We start from the raw sequence: 22,562 nt of genomic DNA, 5'->3' as shown, positions 1-22,562 counted from the left end.
CCTTGCTGTAGTTTGACTCAGTTGGTGCTTGTTTTTTTGGTTGTTTTGATGTAAGGTGTTTTGTGGGACTTCTCCTTTTTCTTGAGGTGTAATTGTTTTGTGTTTGGTTATAAAAGCTTTGATTCATCCAAAAAAAAAAAAAAAAAAAAAGTCAATAATTAGGAGGATTTTTATTTCTTATGCAAGTCATTTCTTTTTCGACATAAATTTTCTACAAATTAATTTGTAGTAAGAGTGACGTGTCATTTAAACATGTGAAAAGCATATGTTTTTTTTTATTAATGCTATTAAAAAATCATATGAGAACCACATGATATTAAAACAACATGTAATTCTCACATGCTAAGAGACACATGTATGTCAATATTATATATATGTTATATAAAATTTCTTACAAACCAGTTTGTAGAAATTTTTTATCCTTTCCGTTTGGGGCGTATGCAAGCGGAGAGTTCCAGTGCGTATGTTGCTTGGTGAGTCCAAGTCTTGGGCTTGGGTCGGATCTGCTTCTGGGCAAATGGGCCTTCGGTTGGGCCCAGTAAGCCTTTTCTACATTATGGATATTTTAAGGTGAGATTTAGACTTTATATGCTTACAGCTTACATATAATTGTAAGGGATCGCAGTTAAAACTATAGCAAAAACTCTGTAGTGGATTACCATAGTCTCATTTACATAATTGGGATGAATTATCAATTCCACATGACCATATATTCACCAAAGAGTTTCAAAAATGAGACGTTACTGGTCATGTGGGTAATTGACAATTCATCACAATTATGTAAACTGGTTTGGAGTTTTTAAAATATAGCCTGAGACGAAGGTAGACAGCAATATTCCTCGTCTATTAATTGCTTGTCAAGGAAGCACATGGCTTGGTGGCTGGGCCAGCGTAGAGACTAACGAACCACCCTTGCGGTCCACTAATGATTGATTGATTGCTTTGGATTGAACCCTACCTGAAATTTGATACTCATTATTATTAGATAAACATAGAATTCAGAAGACGGGTTTTTTCTTATTATTCATATGATCAGATCGATCACCTTAATAATTTATTTATACTTGGAAGTTAAACTAATCCAATTCAATTATAAGCATATTATTTTTCAGTTTTATCTTTGGGTAGTTCAGTTGGTCACTTCTTGTTGTTGAGTTTGATCTTGAGATGACTTTTTGGATTTATCCTTGGATGAGTTGGACATGGTGGTGACCGAAGAAAGGGGGACAGTGAACACTCCCAACAAAGTACCCAATTAAACAGTTGTTGGCCCTTGCGATAAGAAATGATTTGAGCTCTCTTGTTGCTTCTATAGTGTTAATAACTTTTTGACAATTAATTAAGATTAATTGGTAAAAAAAATAAAAAAATAAAAAATTGAGAAACATATTTATCGGTGAAATGTAATAAACATTTGTCCTAAAAATATAATCTGTTTAATTAAATACCAATAAAAATTCAAAATTAAGTGTCACATTAGTAATTCTTATTAACACAAAATATTAAAAAATGAGTAGCATTAATTTCCTGCCCATAGATAAGATAGCTCGTGCTTGCTGATTTGGTTGTATTGCCTCTGGATGCGGACTTTTCTCAAATACATTCGTTGTAATTCTCTATCGCTCGGCAGCGTAGAACCGAGCTTGAAACCCCAAGAAAAGAACCCTACATATATAACGAGAGTACTTTAATGTTTTTTTGTTCTTTACGAGTGCAGACAGAGGAAAAGACAGCACTTGGGTCTTTTAGGCCCAATGCTAGTCTAATGTTTTGGTTTTTTTCTTGCATGCTTAGAGTAGACCAAGACTCAAATTCTCAATCACACGTGCATATTGAAGAGGTCGACCAACAGATGAAGTCTCAAAAACAACCTCAACAGACGCAGCATTTGAACGTGGATAAGGAAGTAAAAGCCATGCCAGGACACAAAGGAAGATTGTAGCATTACTCCTTGGGATAATATATGCAACTGAAATGATGACATAACAATATTGCACAGATATACACACAAATATTTATACGGAAAAATACACATATTAACTCTATTTAATTAAATCCTATCAAAATTTTAAAATACCCATATGTTTATTTTTTAAAAATAAAATTATAAATTTTTTCAAAGATTCATACATGGATATTTTTATAAATTCTATTAAATTCTAACCAACACCTAAATCCTAGCATTTCTTTCTTTCTTTCTTTTTTCCTTAAAAAAAATGGTATTTTGAAAATTTTGATAAGATTTAACGGAAAATCTTAACAGAGAACTCCTAATTGAGACTTTTTAAAAAATAAATACCTTAAATTGAGACGTTTTGAAGTTCAGATACATCTGTCAAAAAATATGAAAGTTTGGTACCCTTAAGTAAAATTATTTCTAAATTTTTTGTAGGTTTTAATTAGATTCATCTATCACTTGAACATCAAAGGCAATCGGTTTGTCATCTGCCGTGTGTTTCTCATTTAACACATCGGTATTTAAAAATCTCAATACCGATGTTACCTCAGCAAATGCCATGTCATCCATTAAAAAGAAAAAACAAAATCATATAATTTCTGCTACAAATCTTCTATTTTTTTTTTTTTTTTTTTTTTACCCGTGCTACAATATCTTCTAGATTATGTAATAAATGAGCTAAATCTCATTTTGCCTCGGACGCTGTTCTTTATGTATTTAGACCATTTGGTGCATGAAATACGAATTGATCGAGCTTCCGCACACGAAGAATCTACCATGACAAAGTCGGGTTTCCATTTTTTATTTTTTATTTTTTATTTTATTTTATTTTTTTTCTTTGAATTAAATTCCTTCGGCTTCGGACTCCCGCAAACAGGGAACACAAATTTGTCAAATTAGGAAGGTTTTTACAAATTACAGCTAGCTTACAAGCATACGCGGTGAGCAGAGCGTCGTATTTCATTTGGAATGCACTTATGACCCCTCCCCGGCCCACCCCAAAAAAAAAATAAAAAATCAACCCTTTTGGTTGTGTAAATTTACAATCACGCTACTCTTTCTTTTTGTTTGTTATGCTCGGTTTGTTTAACGTAAAATATTTTTTGTTGTAAAATATTTTTTAGAAAAGTATTTTTCGCAAAAAGTATTTTTCTGTATTTGGCACGTAAATCGCAAATATTTTTATATTTTCATTTAATCATATTAATTTATAAATCAATTTTCCTTCACACCATAAAAATATTAATGTAAAATAATATAAAAATCATCCGTGACGAAATTCCATAACTGACCAACAGGATTTCGGTTACTGTTGCCGGATTCCGACGATAAAGGCAAGAATCCGGACAATTTCATCGAAATTTGAGCTGGATGAATTCTTGCGAAGGTAGTCGGAATCCGGCCAGAACGATTGGAAGCCGACTATTCTGGCCGGAATCCGGTCGTTCTATATTCTAATAAGTAATGATATGTATTCTAATGAGTAACGATGATGAGAATGATGAGAAGTTGATTGCCTGACCAATCTCGGACTAAGAATGCTTATGAGAGAGAGATTGGAGGTAAGTTTGGAGACTTGTAGAATAGTTCAGAATGCGTGTGCACACACACACGGACAAAATATTGTCTTCCCTAACATGTATATATGTAGAGTGTTTCTTCTTCTTACATGAGTACTTTAGCGAGGTGTCATGATCCATTGATGGGGGTAGGACTTGGCTAGGCGTGGCATTTGATTAACATCCTCTAGTGAGGTATGTTCTTTGCCAAGTGTTGGTCACTGGTGTGCTACGACCTTGGCAGGGTAGTGACATTGAATTTCACACTTCATGCGACCATTATCAGGTGTGCTGCATGTAGTGCTACGTACGTTTAAGTTGGTAGTATTAAGGATGGTGCCTGATTCCTTGCCAAGATCGAATATTGGTACAGGTGGAATGAGGTGGCAAAGTGATTATTCCTAATTACAACGCGCTTACCTTCGTTCTTTGATATACGTATGGCCGGCCCGTGAGCTTTTGTAGTTCGGCTCTAATTGCTTGGCCCTCATAGGTCTTTTCAGCTTGGGTCCAGTCGGGTGGATGCAGGTATATCATTATCCAATTATTTATATGATTGAAAGACTTGTAAAACTTCAATTTTTAATTCACCATGCATATACTATCGATCCTGATCAGTATTAATATTGTTCTTTTCTTTTTCATATATAGGGAATACTCAGTATATATTGTTCGGTATATATAATCCGGTGATTTGAACCTATTTTGATGTGTTTATTAAGTCCCTTAATTAGAAGAAGGCCATTTGGATACTGTGGAAAACAAGAAGATCAGGTACACTTGCAGAAAGGGCAGATTTGTAATAACAAAGCTGCATGTGGGGTTGTTGTTAAATGAAGAGAAAGCCAAAAACAATAAAAGCGGTTTTACAGAAAACCTACCAAAAAGGAATAACATGGAAATTAATTAAGGAAACCACAGCGTTCACCTCTGAGATTCTAATATCAACCTGACCTACCGACTACCACTGCTCTTAAATACTCCCCTCTCCAACTCTCCGCATCCCAACATCTAATCACTCTTTCTGAAGAGAAGCAATAGCTGGCCATGAGGATGAGCTGCAATGGCTGCAGGGTTCTTCGCAAAGGCTGCAGCGATGACTGCACCATTAGGCCCTGCCTTCAATGGATCAAGTCCCCTGATTCCCAAGCCAATGCCACTCTCTTCCTCGCCAAATCTTATGGCCGTGCCGGCCTCCTCAACCTCGTCAATGTCGGCCCCCAACACCTCCGCCCTGGTAATAAATTAGCATTTTTGTACGTACATGCATGTATTCACTATTAGTTAGCAACTTGGTTAATTAATTAATTAGCATTTGTGTTAATCGGTATTGTTCGGATTGGTTTCAGCTATATTCAAGTCACTGTTATATGAAGCTTGCGGTCGGATTGTTAATCCAATCTATGGCGCAGTGGGGTTACTCTGGTCCGGGAACTGGGCCAAGTGCCAAGGCGCCGTTGAAGCTGTCCTCGCAGGGTCACCGATCGTGGGTGGTGATGAGGCTCATCTCAAAGCCTGCGACATACGCGGCGTGCCCAAGGAGGACTCCATCTCCGCCGCTTCTCGTGAACTTCACAGGGTTAAAACCCGGGCAGGGTTCAAGCGGTCCGTTATCAGGTCCAAGCCCCAAGTTGGCTCGGTGGTTTCAGAGCATGTCAACGCGGGGCAGAGTAGTCATGACTCGTGGCTGGGAAATGGGTATATTAGCCAAGAAAACGAGAGCATGTTATCGGTTGAGACCGTGGAGGCCTCCCCGGCGAACCGCTCCAAACGTGAGCCGGTTTGGGAATTTCACAGCCAAATTGAAGATGGTGAGGTTGGCTTGGAACTGACTCTTGGGTTGGCGCCAGTTCACGCCCACTAGCATGCACGGCTGAGGGATCGAGTGACTAAAGTCCTGTCAATTTCTTTGGGACCGACCACCTACTGTGACTGTGCTGAGGTTAATCGGCGGCTCAGAAGTCGGAAAGTTTTCTAAGTGGACTTATAGCTTTAGGTTTCTTTATCTTTCAAATTTAATGGGAAGAAAAGAGACTTTTGGCTTAATTGATCATTTTAATTTGTCTCAGTCTTGTTTGCTTTTCTTTGAGTTTTTGTTAATGTAATTTGAAGTGAGTTTTGTGCGTATGCATAGAATACAACAAGAGATATATATACACACATGCAAATGGTTTCTGGAGAAAACACGCTGTTTTCATATCTTCACCCTAAAGAGGGAGAAGATATCATGATGAAAACAATTCCTCGGAGATCTCTCTGTTGGTCTCTTCCTCCAGCTTCTTCTGTTGTGGGAAGTGATATATGAACGTATAGATTGTGTGAATTGAAGGATACTGCCAAACAAGCACTCATTAATGTTTTCGTTGGCATGAGTAGCCCACGCGGCAAGCATCAGGTAGTGAGGTAATTCCACGTAGAGAAGTGGCAATGGCAATGCAGATGTTTCAACAGCTGCCATTCATGCACGACCCTCGGACTTTGTGAGCTTTCAGGTTTCATTGCATGTATTCCCTTAAAGTTCAGGGCTACATATGATTAAGATCTTGTACAATTTCAAAGATTTCAAATTATGAAATTTAAGTCGTTTTTAAGCATTAAAATACTTTAAAAATACCACATATAATAAAAGTGGCATATTACAGTTAAAAAGTTAATTAAGAGCAGGAGTCGTGATCTGGCCAGGAATTCATGAACTTTGGGAGTGTATTGCAAACATATATAACTTCTAATTTTATAAAGGCATGCAGTAATATTGGACAACATACGAAATAAGTACAAATAGGTCATTTATCAATTGATATATGTAAGTTTAGACAGGTTTTACCCTGAATCTCAAGTGATAAAAGTGTAGCTAGGGAGCAATCAGGATACATTCGAGATCGAGTAAGAGTTAAATTCAAATAAACAAGTATCTTCGCCAACTCGCCCAGCCGGGATTGGTTTGAATAAGCTCGACTCAAATTTGGTTCATTTAATATGTGTATATATATATATATAACCTAGCCAGCCATTTGTTGATACAAAATTATATTTATATATATATATATATCAAGTGGAAAAGTCAATAATGGGAGAGTTAGATGGTATATATGAAAAGAGTGTTCCATTCTCAATGTCATACCTTTCTATTGGGTATTGGCCCATGTAGTGGGTTCTTAGACATTGGTGGGCCTTTCTATTGTGTGAGACTCTTTATTAATTGGGCCCCTAAATTATTTATATGCAAAATAAGATTAAACAAATTGATCTTAAACTTTTATTGCACAAATCAATTCGGCTTGATAATATTCCTTTTTATTAAAGGGGACCCCACGTGCATGTCAACCACGAGCAACAGAGACAAAAGGCCGAGTCTGTAGTTAATGTATGGGCCAGTCGTCTCATGGTCATATCCCATCTGTCCTTTTTTGTGACGATAGTTATAACTTTCATTAATAAAGAAGGGTACATAAGACCACCATATTTTTGTACATAACACACCATTGTAAATACTCATACACTAAATCACAAAAGACTCTTAACCATTACAGACAGTTGATAAAAATAAAACCTAACCAAATAGAATGATGCATCGACGTTAACATAAAATTTTTTTTGAACAGAGAGTCGATCACACATTCTGAGCTAAAATCAATAATTAAGTTGATTACAACAGAGCAAATTGCCACATAAACAAACAACAATACAAACAAATAAAACAAAGTAGGAAGCACAACCACAAATCCACCTTCGGAAAAGCCACTGTCTCCTTAGGCACCCAACAGCAAGACGTACACCATTAAGTACCGGGCATCACCCACTACGGCAAAAATAGACGGTGCGTGACCGTCACGCGCAACGAAATAAAGACAAATAAAATGGGCGCATGTTGGCTATGCGCCGAGCACAGAGAAACACCATGGCTGTAGAAGGTGAACCCGAACAAGAAGACAACGTCGAAAACGGCTGAGGGATCTGGCCTCAAAATAGGAGGAAAATAATCACACAGCCAAATCTCACTCCGTCGACACAACCAGAAATGGCCACTCCTCTTCAGCACATCTAGAGAGATCCTTCCTGCCAGTAAACCACAAAAACAACAAACAAAACAACACAACACTCCATAGTTCTAAAAAGGACTAGGAGACTAAACAACCAATACCGGATCTTGTTTGGCGGGACAAAACTCCACAACTCTAATAGCTAGGATACTCTAGCCTCCACTAGGAATAACTCAAGGAGGAAACAAAACCCTCCATTACCCCTAAAGGCTTGGAGAAGAACCAAAACCAGGAGGAGGGAGGCATCAAACCCCCCCCTCCCCCGGCCAACAGAAACCACAGTGGAGACGAGCGAAAAGAGCGCTCCCATCTGTCCTTCTGAATTGTTCTTTTTCCAAACAACTTGTTGGATATTTGTGGGAGAACTTTGCATCGTCTTTCCGAATAGCCTTTTCCATGGAACTTTGCATTATCTATTTTGTTCCCTATGGAACATTTTTTTTATTTCTTTTCATGACCAAAGCTATGATTGTCGGTTCTCGTGTTTTTATCGAATTTATTTACCTTAGTACTTGTTGGGCCAAAATATTGTCTTCGTGTGAATTAAATTAATTAATAAACCAAATAACAAGTCAAAGAAAAATCACACATTAGTAATTAATCAAACACCAATTAAGAAAGCAACACATAAGAACACGTCAAATTTATGCTCAAAACTTGACTTCGATCATAACAATTAAATTGAAAAAATACAACTCTCTTAGCTTATAAATATAATTAATCGCACGACAAGCCACCCTAACTGGTGAAACTAATACTGCATAATATCTCCAGTCTTAATACTTCAACTTCCTATAATTATTGTACTCAACATTACATGATCAACATCTCCATCTCACTTTGATGCCAACGTGGAGAAAAGTAGTATAGTCACGGAGCTCATGTAGTACTTAACTAGTGGGAATCCTCTTCTTTTAGTGTTGTGGGGTAGATTGGGACCTGACACAAATTCAGACCCAGATGGGCAACCCTACGACAATCTGCTATTTTTGCATGTATTTTCCATTTGCTAACTGAGAAATAAACAAATCCATGGAGAAAGAAAGAGACAGAGATTCATGAATGAGAAATATCAATTTATTGATTGGATCCTTATACACATTCCAGTTTATTAGCGAGTGCAAAGCAAACTGGCTATGTAGGCCGGTTACAGTTACTTGGCGAGTAAAGGAAAAGCAGGTCCTGCAAAGGATGTCCTCTTTACGAACCTCCCTTTCATTCGAGGCCTCTTCTCCGCATTCAACTTCCGAACCTCGTATCTTATTTTCTTTGAGAAGAGCCGCGTTCTTCGTTTTTCTCTGTACCTCGATACTCTTGCTTCTCTCCCCCCGTCAGCCATTGCCGGGCTTCCCCCAGTTCCCCCAAAATCTCCGTATGGATGATGAAGTCCAGTGCCCTGAAAGAGTCGCACAAGTATCTAGTTGTTAGTGTCAACATTTTGATATTAAACGGACAAGTACCAAGCAGCGAGAGAATCACTGGCAGAATTTGCCACGAACATGTGTGTATATATATATATGTATGTACGTATAGGCATGAATTCAGAGAAAACGTACCAGGCAGTCTGGCCAACATTCATCAGGGTCAAAATCCGGACGTTCACCGGAGGCCCACGGAGACCCTTGGCTAGCCCATGCCGTGATGACGGCCTCATAATCCAGATTCAACAATATCTTCTTCTTCTTCTTCTTCTTTGCATCGTCTGCTGCTAGTCCCCCACCATTAATCTTATTAGCCACCACCTTCTCATCTTCGTTCTCACACGTGGCAGGAGAATCGTAGTCAAAGCTCAATTCAAACGGTTCCCTCATCATATCAATCTCAGTATCATCGACCCGGCACGCCGCCGTAACAGCTTCCATACCATCTTCTTCCTCAAGCTTGACCCTTCCACTGCTCAAAGAACCCTCCTCCTCTAATTTACAATCCATTAGCCCCAACCCTTCCATACCAAAACACTCATTCTCAAACCCCCTACCCAGTAAGCTCTCGACATCAGCAGCAAACTCAGCAAGATCCATGTCAGATGGAAGACACCCATGTAAGTTATCCACATCATGACCATAATTATTACCCAACGAGACCTTAGACTCGCTTCCATTAATAGCACTAGTTTGTCCCTCTGCAACCGCTTCATCTTTCGAAGTCGCGGTACTCGAGCATAGCTCAGCAAGAAATGGATCGAATATCGGGACCCTATAAAGAAGCTGCTCCTCCTTTTCTTCGTACGACGTCGTCTCGTCCGCACCGACTTCCGGCACTAGAGAAAATGGGTTTCTTACAGACTCTACTTCGGATTTCGGTGTTTGATGATTCACGGGCTTTCCGTGTCGTGGCGTCCGCGCTTTTCTAGTGAACCCTCGGTGCCATGATGGTTCGGAATCTCCATCCAAGGATTTGAGCGATGCCGTTTTCAAGCGAACCCTGTCATGTCTACGCGCTAATGGGTTAGCTGAGTGAACAGACAAGTCACAAGCTTCGCATAAGAAAGCATCGTCGGCGGCACAGTACCACCGAGCCCGTTTTCGTATACAGCTGTCGCAGGCTCTAGCCGTCTTGCCGCCGACGGCGTTTGCCAAACTCTTGTCACAAATCATCACCAGCACAAAAGAGTCAGAAAAAAAATGTGTTGGGAGTGAGTGAGATGAAATGGTGCAATTATTTCGTTGTAGGGTGGGGGATGACCCACAGGCAGCGCTTTTGCAGTAGTATTTAACAGGCAGGGGCTCTGGTGTGGGATTGCACTTTTGGGTCCACAACAAGGCCTTATCTGGTTTCTAATTGGTCGAAGTTGGAAAGTCTCATCCTAATCTATGTCTTCTCATTGGCTGCCTCGCTAATCAAAGGGATTTCTTGCGGGGGCCAAATTCTCAAAAGGATGAGCATGAGCGCGAGCGCTAGCGCTAGCTTGATTGATTCCGTATCTCACACGCCCATTTGTCCACTTTTTTCCTCACTAAAATTTCGAAGGAGACCCATTTGTTGCTTTATATCGCTACTCCATTGTCCACGTTTGAAGTTTAGAGTCGCGGGTGCGGTCCCCAATATTCTCCATCTCTATCCCTCCCTCTCTCCTTGTCTATTTAACTTTTGGCTCTTCTCCGATAAGTAATTTTCTTGTAGGGTTTGAAGGCACTCCATCGAATCTTTCCACATAAAAAAGGCCTCCGGGGTGGTCAGACCGCCCCTGGCCTCCACTTTTTGTTGGGGTGGCCGACAACTCCGACCCATGTTTTGTAACTTTTTTTTTTTTGCCTAAACTAGTTTTTTTTTTTTTTTTTTTTAAAAGAAAAAAGAAAAGGAAAATAATGATTTTTTCGATAAGTATTTTTAAAAAAAATTATATTTTGAACAAAATATGGTACAATATTTCCTGTCAAAAAAAATTGATATTTCTGTTGTCACCTAAGGAAGAAAATGGATGGTCACGGATTAATTCAAATGAAAGTTGGAAAATAAGCCACGTTGTATAGCTATATTAGCACCATTTGTTCAGGTCTTTGTTCCAAAGTCACGATATGAGATTTTCTTTCCAATTAAGGCCATGTATGATAGAGTGAAATGATGATTATTTAGGAATAAGAACGTGTATTATTCGGAATAGTAATACTATTTATCATTTTCTTAGCTATACTATAATGATGTGGAATGGTTAATTCATTATTGATTTTTTTTTCTTCTTTAATTAAGATTGATCTGAGAGTAGATATATTGCACATATCACATCAGTTGAAAATGCTAAATAGCACATAAATTGAGCATGCCACATCAGTTAGGAATGTTAGAAGAATGCTAGGAGAATGCTAGATAACATATCTAATGCTAAAAACTACATTTCTATCTCACAATGCTAATGTGACAGTCCTAATTCCAATCAATGGGATTCTTTTTTAGTTAGAACTGGTCCAAATGTTAATTAAGACTGCTAGTTTATCACGTTAATATTGTAGGATAAAAGTGTAATTTATAACATTACTCATTCCTAATAAAAACTATGATTTGGGTCAGCTCATAATAATTCAACAATTCCTATAACGGTCAATATTTCTCTTTAAAGTGTTTGAATAAAAAGAACTAAAACACTAGCCAATATGAAATATGTATGATAAATAGGTGTGAAGCGTGGTTAGCATTACTCTATAAGAAATTTGGGCCAAATATAACTCAATTCCCGGTAACAATAATAATAATAATAAAAGAAAAAGGTGATTCATGTGTTATCACCAAACGAAGTAATATGAATTTCATTTTTAGTTCATTGTATTGTTAGTAATACCCGTGCCAATCCTTAAGAATAATCATTCCAATGAACCAAATATATAGCCTTTGTTGAAAAAAGAATTTAAAAAATCATAACGTACAAATAGATCTGAACAATCCCTATGCCACCAAACTTAGGGTGTATGGCAAACATTTGTGATTGTGAAATTTTTGTAGTAAAAAACTTGAATAGTAGTAAAAAGTGATTGATGTGATATAAAATATATAAAAATTTGAAATTGTTTTATAGAAAAGTAAAAATGTTTTGTTTTCTAGTGAATTTTTTTATTTGAATATTAATAAAAAATTTATTGATGTGATATAAAAAGCGGGAAAAAAAGAAAAGAAATAATGTTTTAGATTTGATTTTTTTGGTAGAAGTGAAAAAAAAAAATAGAAAGAGAGTTGGAAATGTTTATCAAACACCCCCTTAGATTTTCCAAATCCCATTAGAATTAATTGACTCTTATATCGATCATGATTTGTTTATTTTCATTGCCGAGAAAATGTCATTTTGGATTTTATTTCTGAAGTCTCTATGCCTCATCTCAATTGCATGACTCTAGCTAGGCAAGTTGTTCAATTTTCTGTCTTCTTTGACGTGTCTGTTGGCATTAAATTATAATAGACATTCCGATCATTAGGTAAGAGTTTTGGACCGATTAAAAGTCAGGATCCTATCCGTTCTAATCAAAATGGCAAGAAATTATTTCATAATTTATATTAGATTTTATATTTTTAATTGTACGTACGTGTATAAAATAAAAGTGAAAATGAATTAAAGGCAGGAGCTTGACAAATAAAAAAGAAAAAGAAAAGCATTTATTAGGTACCCATGAGCATTCTGGAAGAATGATATTATAGTAGATAAAGCTGTTGTGGTGGAGACCCCATCATTTCCTGTCACAAACCCATTAAGAAAATTTTGGAAGCTTTCATATGAAATATTTTTGACATATCCCTCGGCCTGAAAGGTACTGACCAGCCGTAGCCATCCACCTCTCCCCCCGCCCATCTCTCTCTATCTCTCCAATCTCTATTAGTATAATTTCGAATCTCATTCTTAAAATTCGTTAAAAACTTCTTTTTCACATTATTTCCAATAAATCTGCTATTGGATGACTTTTCCATTATTTTATAGTTAAGAAAAATGAAAAAAATAGTTCATTATCTTTATAGATTTTTCACGATTGGACTAGACAGTAGGTATTTACAAAATAAGAGAAAAAGCAGCCATCAGAATAGCGGCCGGAGAGCCTCTCATAATTAAATCAGTAAAAAAATCATCATAATAACAAGAGCCGGAGAGAGTTATAAACAATGACAAAGACAAGAGAGAGGTGGGCGGTGGGGGCGGTGGCCCCCCCTCAACTCTTAAGAAAAAAAAAAATTAAGGTAAAACAAAAAAAAAAAATTAAGGTATTTTTTTTTTAGATGAATCAAATTAAGGTTTTTTTTTTTTTTTTTTTGCCTATTGACCCTATATATATATATATATATATATATATATATATATATTTTTTTTTTTTTTCTTTGGCCCCTTCCCTTTTATCATCTGTTCAACTATTGTCAAAAAAAATTTCTTTAATATTTCATGGGTAGCAATGGACATGCCTGAGAAGGTAACAATGAAAGGATTTTTACAAAGTTGTAGAGGCTTTGTTCAAAGTAAACGAAAATTGTTTAGTCAAGTAATGCATTGGAAGAAGACAAGTGTAGATTTGAGGAGTCACAAGCTTAACTAAGCTCGATTTCTTAAGAATGTGTGGAAAAAATAACTGAAACCTTCTTTATTTTTATTTTTTATTTTCTGAATCTTTGGACAATGGTTTTCTTTACTCTTTCTTTCTTTCTTTTTTTTTTTTTCTAAAAACTCTTTTCACTTTTGCTTATTGATTTTTAATTTGAATGGAATAATAAAAATATCAAAACTGAGTTATGTTTAATTTACTTAAAATTTGCCTTTATATATATACTTTAACCCCTACTTAAAAAAAAAATTTATTTGGCCCTCTCCCATTAAAATGTCTGGCTCCGTCCCTGTTATAAATGTCATGTAGTAGGCTCTTAAACTTTGATAGAGTGAACTTTTTTGTGGGATAAACCTTTTATTAATTGGGCCCATGAGTTATTTATATTGGTATCAAAATTCTTACAATAATTACAAAGTATTGGGTAATCTATATATTGAAGATAAGTACCATAATATAATGTATTCAAATGCCATTCAATCTAAAAACTTAATTTAATGAGTTTTGGTCTAATCATATTATATTAATTTTGTCACTCACACACACACATAAATGTATGATATTAATTTACAAAAAAAAAAAAAAAAAAAAAAAAAGGTATGATATTTAAGGTTTGGAGACTAATTGGAGCATATCAGGAACTGAACTGAACTGAACCGCAGCTTTGAGGGCATCAGGCCAAAACCAACAGAGTAACAGATGGCATGAAATATTGTTATAAGTCAAAGAAAAGAAAATATCAATGTCGAGATATTTTGTTTTGGCAATGATATTTAGTACAATCTCATTCAATTCCAGGATACTTCTTATATAACCTTAATTGTGAGTTTTGATATGACATGCATTAGAAACAAGTTTTAACGTATTGTAATTTTCTAGAAAACTAGATTTTGAGAATTGGATTGATTTTCTCTTTGTCGATTTCCAAAATGATTCAGCATCCACACGTTGGATTGGGCTTCTTCTTTTAAAACCTGTAAAAGAGAGAGAGAGGGGTTGTCAGTAGGCCGTTGATCCTCTGACTGTAGACACTCCGACTCCCAAATCAGTGTTTCTGAACTGAGGGGGGAAAAACAATGTATTGAGGGCGAGGGAGCTCCTTCTAAGGGAAGGAGCCCCCTCTCTAGAGAGTGCAGAGAGAATGAGTTTAGGTTCAGAATAGTTTTATCGAGAGGGAGGAGACCTTATAGGCCTTCTTGGTTTATTCTGGGCCTTTGTGGCCACGGGCCTTCCTTGGGCTCAAATTATGTTGTTGAGCCTCCTTGGGGTCTTAGCAACAATTAGTCTTGTATTTGATTGAGTACTGAAAAAATCCTGACCCACAAATTTATTGAAGAGACTGAACCAAAAAAGAGAGATCCACAAGCAACCCCTCAAAACTAGGACAAGCAAAATGGAGAGAAAATATTTTACAGTTACGATTTTATGTAGTTGCATCTAATTAAGTACACGATGTTACATCATTTAAAATTTTTAAATAACATAATAATATATTCATAAAGTGGCATTATGTAAATTGTTAAATCTGAAAAATAAAATATTAACCATGAAATAACTCGTCTCTATTTCACTTTAAATGAAGAGGATTTTATTCCTAAAATACAAGGACTAAAAATCATACAAACATACAAACATGAGCAAATAATTTTTTTTAAAAAAAAACCCTAGGACCCAGCTAGAGGGCAATTAACAGGATAATCACAAACTCCGTTAAAAGAGAGTTGCTTTTAGATCTAATTCAAAACAATATAACTATAATTTCTATTACTCCTACAAAACAATCTAACATTTATCTCAAGTAATATACTATAGCCAACTATTTGTGGTTGTTACGTTATAAGGTTGCCGTACAACTTTGGTTTTGAAAGACTAATGCTAGAGAGTAGAAACTGCACTTTTATTTTATCACTATTTCACTTTGCTGACGTGATAGTACATATTAACTATTGTTAAAAAACAAAAGAATCATATCTAAAGGCTGATTGACACAACCACATCATGCTGGGATAATAGTAATAAAAAAATATATATATAGGTTTTAGAATTACTCGGTCCTGAGAAAAACTACACCCCTATTCCGCCATCATTTTATTGGACTAATGTAATAATGCCCGTCAATCTTTAAAATTTCTTAACAATAGTTAACCTAAAGGCTGATGTAGCCCTCAAAAGGTGGGCTGGAGGTATAGTATGCAGCCACTAGCCAGAGGGGAAATTGGGCCAAATATTCAGTGAAAGCCCAAAGCAGAATACAACCCAAGAACAATACATGGGCCGAAGCATGAACAAAAAGGCAAGTTTCGTAGACTTGAGGTAAATTCGTCATTCGGAGAAGTTCCATCGGCGTGTAGGGCAGCGAAACGAGAGAGAGACATACACACACACTGTTCCAGTCGGAAATCGGAGGCTCGCCTTGACTGTTCAGCTCTCCATCCCTCCCCTCTTGTAAGTTATCCGACGTCGATTCCATCTTCCATAAGCATTCTGATATTATGGGTTTGGATAAGGCGGTGGTGTAGTTCTAATTGTATTTAAAAGCAAACTGGAAAATCAAACTTCTTGTGGTGATTGTTTTGGTTTATAGAGTGATACAACTCATGATTGGGGTTGTGGTAGGGACTCCAGTATCGTTTTTATTGAACACCAAGACCGTATGGAGGTCTATGCGGATTTGTCTCTGTTAGTGTGTATCTCCTGATTGACCTAGTGTTTGGGTGTACCAGTGTAGGACAGTTTAAGTGTTCGGGTTTGGCATTCGTACCCGGCTAGCAAAAGGTTATTTTTGGCTAGCCCGGATGCACATTTGGGTGAAAATGTAGCTGCATCCGGCTAACTACTTTAGCCAAAAAAAATTGGTGAGCTGCTACAGTGCTCACCAAGCTCACAAATATAAAAAGGAAATACTTTTTGACTCTTGATAAGAAATGAACATGACTTTGGAATGTAGGTGGTTTGAAAAAATGGGTTTCAAAAATAGATAAATATGATTTTTCAGCTAAAATGGAGAGGAAATTTGCTGAGCTAGATGTCAATGCTCTATTAATCCTATGGTTAGCTATGGGTGCGGAGGTTCTCCTCGTTATCCAAAACAAAAAGGAAAATAATTGTTTAGATAATCATTGGGGATTTTCTCATTGACAAAAGATTGTGTTTTGTGAATGGTGGTCGGAAGGTTAATTGGGTTGGTCATGTATGGTCCTCTTCTTTGGAATTTATATTTGAATAGATTACAGTTCCATATACTAGACAATGATTCATTCATTAAGAAAAATTGGGAAAGATGGGGCTTAAGAAATCTGGTGGTCTATGAAAATAAGAAGTTCTTCTTAAATTCTTTGAATCTTGAACTGCATTATGATGACGGTGAGTCAAGTAAGCATGGAATCAATAGAGAAGCAAGGATGTTTCAAGACCTCCTATATATAATCGTATTTGAGCCTTGTTGTTCCTTGGGCATAGGATCAGATTTCATCTTGTGCATTTCTTAAAGAGTAGCTTCGATTATATGGAAAATGATCCTTATCCTGTAGGTGACGATGACATTGTATATGCAGGAACTCGAGTATGGCAGGAAGAAATCGTATGCCTCGTCATCCTGAAAATTTCCGTGGTTCACGTGATGGTCTTCGGCCTGTTGTAAGCCGTGGACCAGGACCCCTGCCTTTTCACCCTGCAGCTTTGAAAGAGGAACTTGAAATGCAAAATAGAGAAATGAAGGGGATAATTGCAGAGAATCGGGTTGTTATTGATGACAATACACTTCTTCAAAGAGAATTAAGGGCTGCGAAAGATGAGATTCACAGATTGGGGCAGGTCATACCCAAACTCCAGGCTGAGAAGGAGGATCAGGCCAGGGAGTTGATCGAGAGAGGATTAAAGCTGGAAGCTGATCTTCGTGCTTCTGAGCCTCTGAGAGCAGAGGTTACGCAGTTAAGAGCCGAAGTTCAGAAATTGAATGCTCTAAGACAGGATTTGTCTGCCCAAGTCCAAAGACTCACACAGGACGTTAACCATGCACAAGCTGAGAATCAGCAACTGATTGACATGAGGGGTGATATTGATGGGATGCACAACGAGCTTATTGAGGCCAGGTTTGAAATAGAATTCCTGACATAATCAGTTTTATATGTTGCACTCTATTGCTGCTCACTTTTTATGCATTATCTGTGAAGGGGGTTTTTTGATAATGGATATGGGGACCATTACAAAAAAAAATTCTGATACTACCAAAAAAGTTACTTTTCTGTACGGTTAAATTGATCATGTGACACTTTTAGGAGGGCTTATGAGTATGAGAAGAGAGCCAAGGAAGAACAAATTGAACAGAAGCAAGCAATGGAAGAAAACCTTATTTCCATGGCTCGTGAAATAGAGAGGCTGCGAGCAGAGCAGCTGAATGCAGAGAGGATAACACGAGGACTAGGTGAACTCTCTCACTCTCATTATTTTTATTGATATAATAGTATCACTGGCCCGAATGTTGGGTTATTGTAATGTGCTAAAACTCTGGAAAGCAAATTGGTTTGAAGCCTCTCTTATATTTGTCTAGGTGGCAGAGGTTATGGGATGTTGGATGGAGGCCTTGAATCGAGATATCCAAGTGGTGCATTTGGCGATGGCTATGGTGGTGGTTGGGGACATTATGATAAGCGTGACCGGCGAAGTGACCTTCTTCGACGTTGACCTTTCACAAAGGTGTCTTGAGGTACTCTGGTGTTGGGTTTGCATGTAATGGTCTTGATTTCTTAGTGACTGAGCACATGGAGGTCTTCTAGGTGAGAGGGAGGAAGAATACAATTAGGCTCAAGAAGAATGGTTCTCTCTCACTTAACTGGTTTAGATTTTGTCCCCAGCCTTCTGGCTTCTAGCAACACTTTTGGTTACTTGACTGGAATTGAGTTGATGTGTTATTGTTATAATTGCCGGTGGTACACAGATCTGTTTGATGATTGGTCCAAAAAACTGAAATCAGGTATATGCAGACTGCGGGAATACCATGTTGTATTATGCCTCGCCTAGGGCGAGTTACTGGCTTACTGCATAGGTTTATCCATGTCAATGTCTAATCCGCACGCATCCATGGTTTTTTTTTGCCATAAACTACCCACCCCACCCCCCCCCCCCCCAAAATAAAAAGGGGATTTAAACCATGAACTTGGCTTCTTTACTGCCTTTGTTCATTCCTGTGTTTTTCCGCTCAGGGGTGCCCATAGGCACGCACGTTAGAGATAATTTTTGCCTTGATAAATCAGGGTTTTGAGATTTCGTTTCTAGATGGTGATGGAGTCACTTTTCCTTTCGATTTTATAGTATGGTTTCTGAATCGCAGGCTATATTCTTAGTTTCTAACACGAGTAATATTTTGTAATTTTGTTTAAAATTGCACTTTTTGCCTGCAAAATTGGAAAGTCCAATAGGCTTGAAAGTGTAATTTTTTTTTTTTATTGTGTTTTTTCAAATTCAAAATTGTCATTTTTTAACTGCACTCTCAAACTTGACACTTTTCTCAATGATGTTTAAAACCGGGCGTTTGGCAAAGGCCAAATGCAACGCACTCTAAATCTTGAAGGGTTTACAAAGAAAGTCCTGTAATTTAAGACAAAAGTCTCAATCATCATCCAACAAACCCCGAAAGTGCAAAATTGAAATTGATTAAAAGTAAATGGATTTGTTCACGGTAGACGGTAGTTAATTTTGCAAATAGCGATAATGAAACATCCCTATGCAAAATTGACGGCATTCATGTTCTTAGATGAAGATATCCCTCCTCTCCCTTTCTAAATGAGTAAAATTCTGTGGGTTAAGATAGATTGAATGGGCAGCAACTTAAAGAAGCGTAGTTTCTTGGTGAAAAGTTCAAACGATGAAATCAGTAATCAACAATCCTCTTTGCTTACGACCTTTCTTTTAAAACCTTTGAAATGGCTTGAATGGTGGAAGGTGTTGTCCGACAGCAGCCTCCGATGAGTTTAGCTCCGGCATCACGCCATCTTGTTGCAAACAATTCAAATTTGTCATCGCCAAAACACTTAGATGGCTGTCAATCAAACCACAACACAAAATTGGTTAATACATAAAAATTTAGGATGTGAATAGTCGTGCGTGCAAAATAAGAGTAATGCTACTCTTTATACCAATTTCACACCAGTTAAAGTGGCGTGTTTTAAGTGATTTTTCATGTCAGTTAATTTTCTATTTTTTTTTCTAAAAAATGGCCACTTATAAAACACTTCATCAACTGGTGTGAAACGGTATGAAAAGTAGCATTATTCATGAAAGAGAAAGCATAACAATCTTAACTCACCAGCCATCTCTTAGCTCTGCCATCCCATACCTCGCCACTATTGGGGTAAACAACTATTGCCTTCTTGGTTAACTGGAGACCAAATTTTGTACTTCAATCACTGAGAGTACAAAATCAAATGCTTTGTGTCTGTGTAAATCAATTGGTAATTGTATAAAGTTAAGCAATTACCTCCTTAAATTTGGATATAAGGGCTTCAATAAAATGGGGAGGTGCACAGTTTATTCCCACTGCATGTACTTTGTTACTCTTATTTATTATGTCAAGGCACTCCTTAAACCTCTCGCCTGATGGGGCATTCTCACCATCTACAGAGCTAAAACAGATCCAAGATGGAACTTGGATGTTTTGTTCTTCAAGCAACTCAACACAGGCCTGTAAATTGTTTTAAAAAAATGAAGATACTGTCAAGCAAAAACACAAAGGGAAAAATTAACAGAAAAAAGGAAGGTTCAACTTTAATGTTACATAAGATTACTATGAAGAACATAATTTTGGTTCGATGTCATATTAAGCGATCACGAAAACTTACAAGTAGAATTTTATTTTCAGAGCAGCCAATAACATATTCAAGTGGAAATGAGATGGTTTACAAGACACTTAAAGAAAATTAAAGAAAAAAAGATTCTCATTTTGGTTTCCTTCTCTAAGACCTGCAGCTTGAAATTATGAAAATATCAGTTCTGATAACTGATAGGATCAATGATGTTAAACTGACATCCTTCCACAACTCATACAATCAAGTACAAGGTCGCTTGAATAGTTAAGGTTGATGATTATATTGTAAGTTGTGTATGATGTTTTCCATGAATTATCAAGGTAATTGTCAAACTTCAAAAGACTGTCCCAAGAGCATTAAACAAGAAACTAGGGATATTTGGTGAATATGTAAGAAAATGATGAATTAAAGAGAGAATTGCACCTGTAAACAAAATATATCACAAAAGAAAGTGCCCAAGAATACTCCTAAAAAATTCCTCCCTCACAGCATTCGATAGGATCGCTAGCAGTTCATAAAGTCATATTCTTGCACATGATTAATGTTCTGAAACTATTATATTATTTACTCAAAGGACTTCAGAGTTCCTTACTGTTCCACACAATGCTTTGCTCAAATAATAGCATCTATTATCCAGAAAGACAAAATTGGTTAAGGAACAAACCTGAGCTTCAATTTTATTGGGAATGGTCTCAAAGGCAAGTAAATCTGGACCTGCTTCCACAAGAACTTGCAATCTGCGGCGGTGGAAATCCTTCAGCTTATCCAAATTCACATCTGGTCCGTAACACCCACTGGAAGCAAAAGACATTTACATATCCAAATAATACTAACTATTTAGAATATGATTATGTGATTAGAACAGTGGAGATCATTAACTATCAGCTTTGTCTATAGACTGTTAACAGGCACCTGTATTCTGAACCATCAGCAAGATAAGCTCCATAGCTTCCAATAGAGGCTGCAACCAACGCCCTGTTATAGCAATGTCCAGGAGTCCTTTCCACAGAGTCCCAGAAACTATCTCGAGCTTCAACAGCCAACTTGACGCTCTTTTCTAGTAACAACTCCCCTTCTTCAAACGACAATCCTCTGGACAGAAATCCGGGAAGGGTGGCCTATAAATATAGAACGAAGAAGTATGGTAAATAGGAGGTGCACTGACTACAGAGAATAGGAGATTACTATGAAATATTTGCTGCAGAAACATTCCAGAGATCAGCTTCAGGGAGATAAAGAATTGATATGCATACTAACAAAGTTCCCTTCCAGCTTGATGCCAACATATTTGATGGAAAAACCCTTACAATGTATCAAATTGTTTGAGAATAAATTAACAATGAACAAGGTTCATTTATTTATTCACATCTTCTTTTTTAAATGAAAAGTGAGGAAAAGGTTGCCTTTCTGGTATTAGACGACACCAACATCCATGTTCAACGAAATCTATGCTATCAATTAACAGAACTTGACAACAATGGCACATAGCAGCTATATAAATATCACACATAGATTCACATTCGCATTATATTTGAGCTAGCAAATATATCTTATGTAAACCGTTCAATAGCTAGAGAATCAAATAACTCTACTTTCTATGACAGCTTGAACAAAATATAATACATGGATCAAACCCAATCAAAGCAAAGGCATTGCACTGGAAAATAAACAAATAAGCAGAGACCTGGTAAGATGAAGTGACCAAAATATCAGCACCAGCCTCCAAGTATTCCAAGTGGACCTAAACACATTTCAACAACCCACCAAAACTTGGTCAAAGTTTCAAAACCAAAAGTATCCCTTTCCCATGAAAGAACGAAAATGGCAGAAAGAGAGAGAGAGAGAGAGAGAGAGAGAGAGAGAGAGAGATACCCGCTTGATGAGATCAGGGTCCTTGATGAGACAGAGAGCGCTCCAGAGAGGGTCGTTGATGACAGCACCGTGTCTCTCAAGCTGCGTAGCGAAGCCTCCGTCCACCACCGCACAACCTCCCGCCTTCTCTATCAGATCCTCCAATGACGCCGGCGTCCCCTTCTCCTTCCCCATCTCTCTCTGTGTAGAGGTTTATGGAGGCAAGCACGTGAGAGAGAGAGAGAGAGAGAGACTTTTGTGGCGCCGGTGGGAAAGGGCAGTATGTTGTGTTGGAGGGTCTATTTGTGAATGTGGACAAAATACCATTCAGGTTCTTTACT

The 22,562-nt window shown here is 37.3% G+C and overlaps 4 protein-coding genes across 4 annotated transcripts; 2 read left to right on the top strand and 2 right to left on the bottom strand.

The window, feature by feature from the left end:
* Positions 1-4,563: 4,563 nt before the first annotated feature.
* On the top strand, positions 4,564-5,380 carry LOC133865609 (LOB domain-containing protein 42). Its single transcript, XM_062302027.1, has 2 exons — positions 4,564-4,753; positions 4,866-5,380. Exons 1-2 carry the CDS (start codon positions 4,564-4,566, stop codon positions 5,378-5,380), a joined length of 705 nt encoding a protein of 234 aa, XP_062158011.1.
* Positions 5,381-8,611: 3,231 nt separating this feature from the next.
* On the bottom strand, positions 8,612-10,254 carry LOC133866713 (zinc finger protein CONSTANS-LIKE 16-like). The gene is made up of 2 exons (XM_062303333.1): positions 9,113-10,254; positions 8,612-8,952 (listed from the first exon to the last, which is right to left on the bottom strand). Exons 1-2 carry the CDS (start codon positions 10,151-10,153, stop codon positions 8,710-8,712), a joined length of 1,284 nt encoding a protein of 427 aa, XP_062159317.1. The 5' UTR covers positions 10,154-10,254; the 3' UTR covers positions 8,612-8,709.
* Positions 10,255-15,888: 5,634 nt separating this feature from the next.
* LOC133867434 (protein FLX-like 3) lies at positions 15,889-18,658 on the top strand. Its single transcript, XM_062304199.1, has 4 exons — positions 15,889-16,012; positions 17,122-17,658; positions 17,845-17,990; positions 18,117-18,658. Exons 2-4 carry the CDS (start codon positions 17,132-17,134, stop codon positions 18,248-18,250), a joined length of 807 nt encoding a protein of 268 aa, XP_062160183.1. The 5' UTR covers positions 15,889-16,012; positions 17,122-17,131; the 3' UTR covers positions 18,251-18,658.
* Positions 18,659-19,138: 480 nt separating this feature from the next.
* On the bottom strand, positions 19,139-22,562 carry LOC133866547 (homocysteine S-methyltransferase 1). Its single transcript, XM_062303106.1, has 7 exons — positions 22,243-22,562; positions 22,055-22,111; positions 21,283-21,488; positions 21,035-21,164; positions 20,043-20,246; positions 19,872-19,943; positions 19,139-19,604 (listed from the first exon to the last, which is right to left on the bottom strand). The coding sequence occupies exons 1-7, from the start codon at positions 22,414-22,416 to the stop codon at positions 19,461-19,463; spliced, it is 987 nt and encodes a 328-aa protein (XP_062159090.1). The 5' UTR covers positions 22,417-22,562; the 3' UTR covers positions 19,139-19,460.

This window comes from Alnus glutinosa, chromosome 4 (assembly GCF_958979055.1).
Source record: "Alnus glutinosa chromosome 4, dhAlnGlut1.1, whole genome shotgun sequence".
Classification (NCBI taxonomy): Eukaryota; Viridiplantae; Streptophyta; class Magnoliopsida; order Fagales; family Betulaceae; genus Alnus; species Alnus glutinosa.
This window is presented reverse-complemented; position numbering and strand designations above follow the sequence as displayed.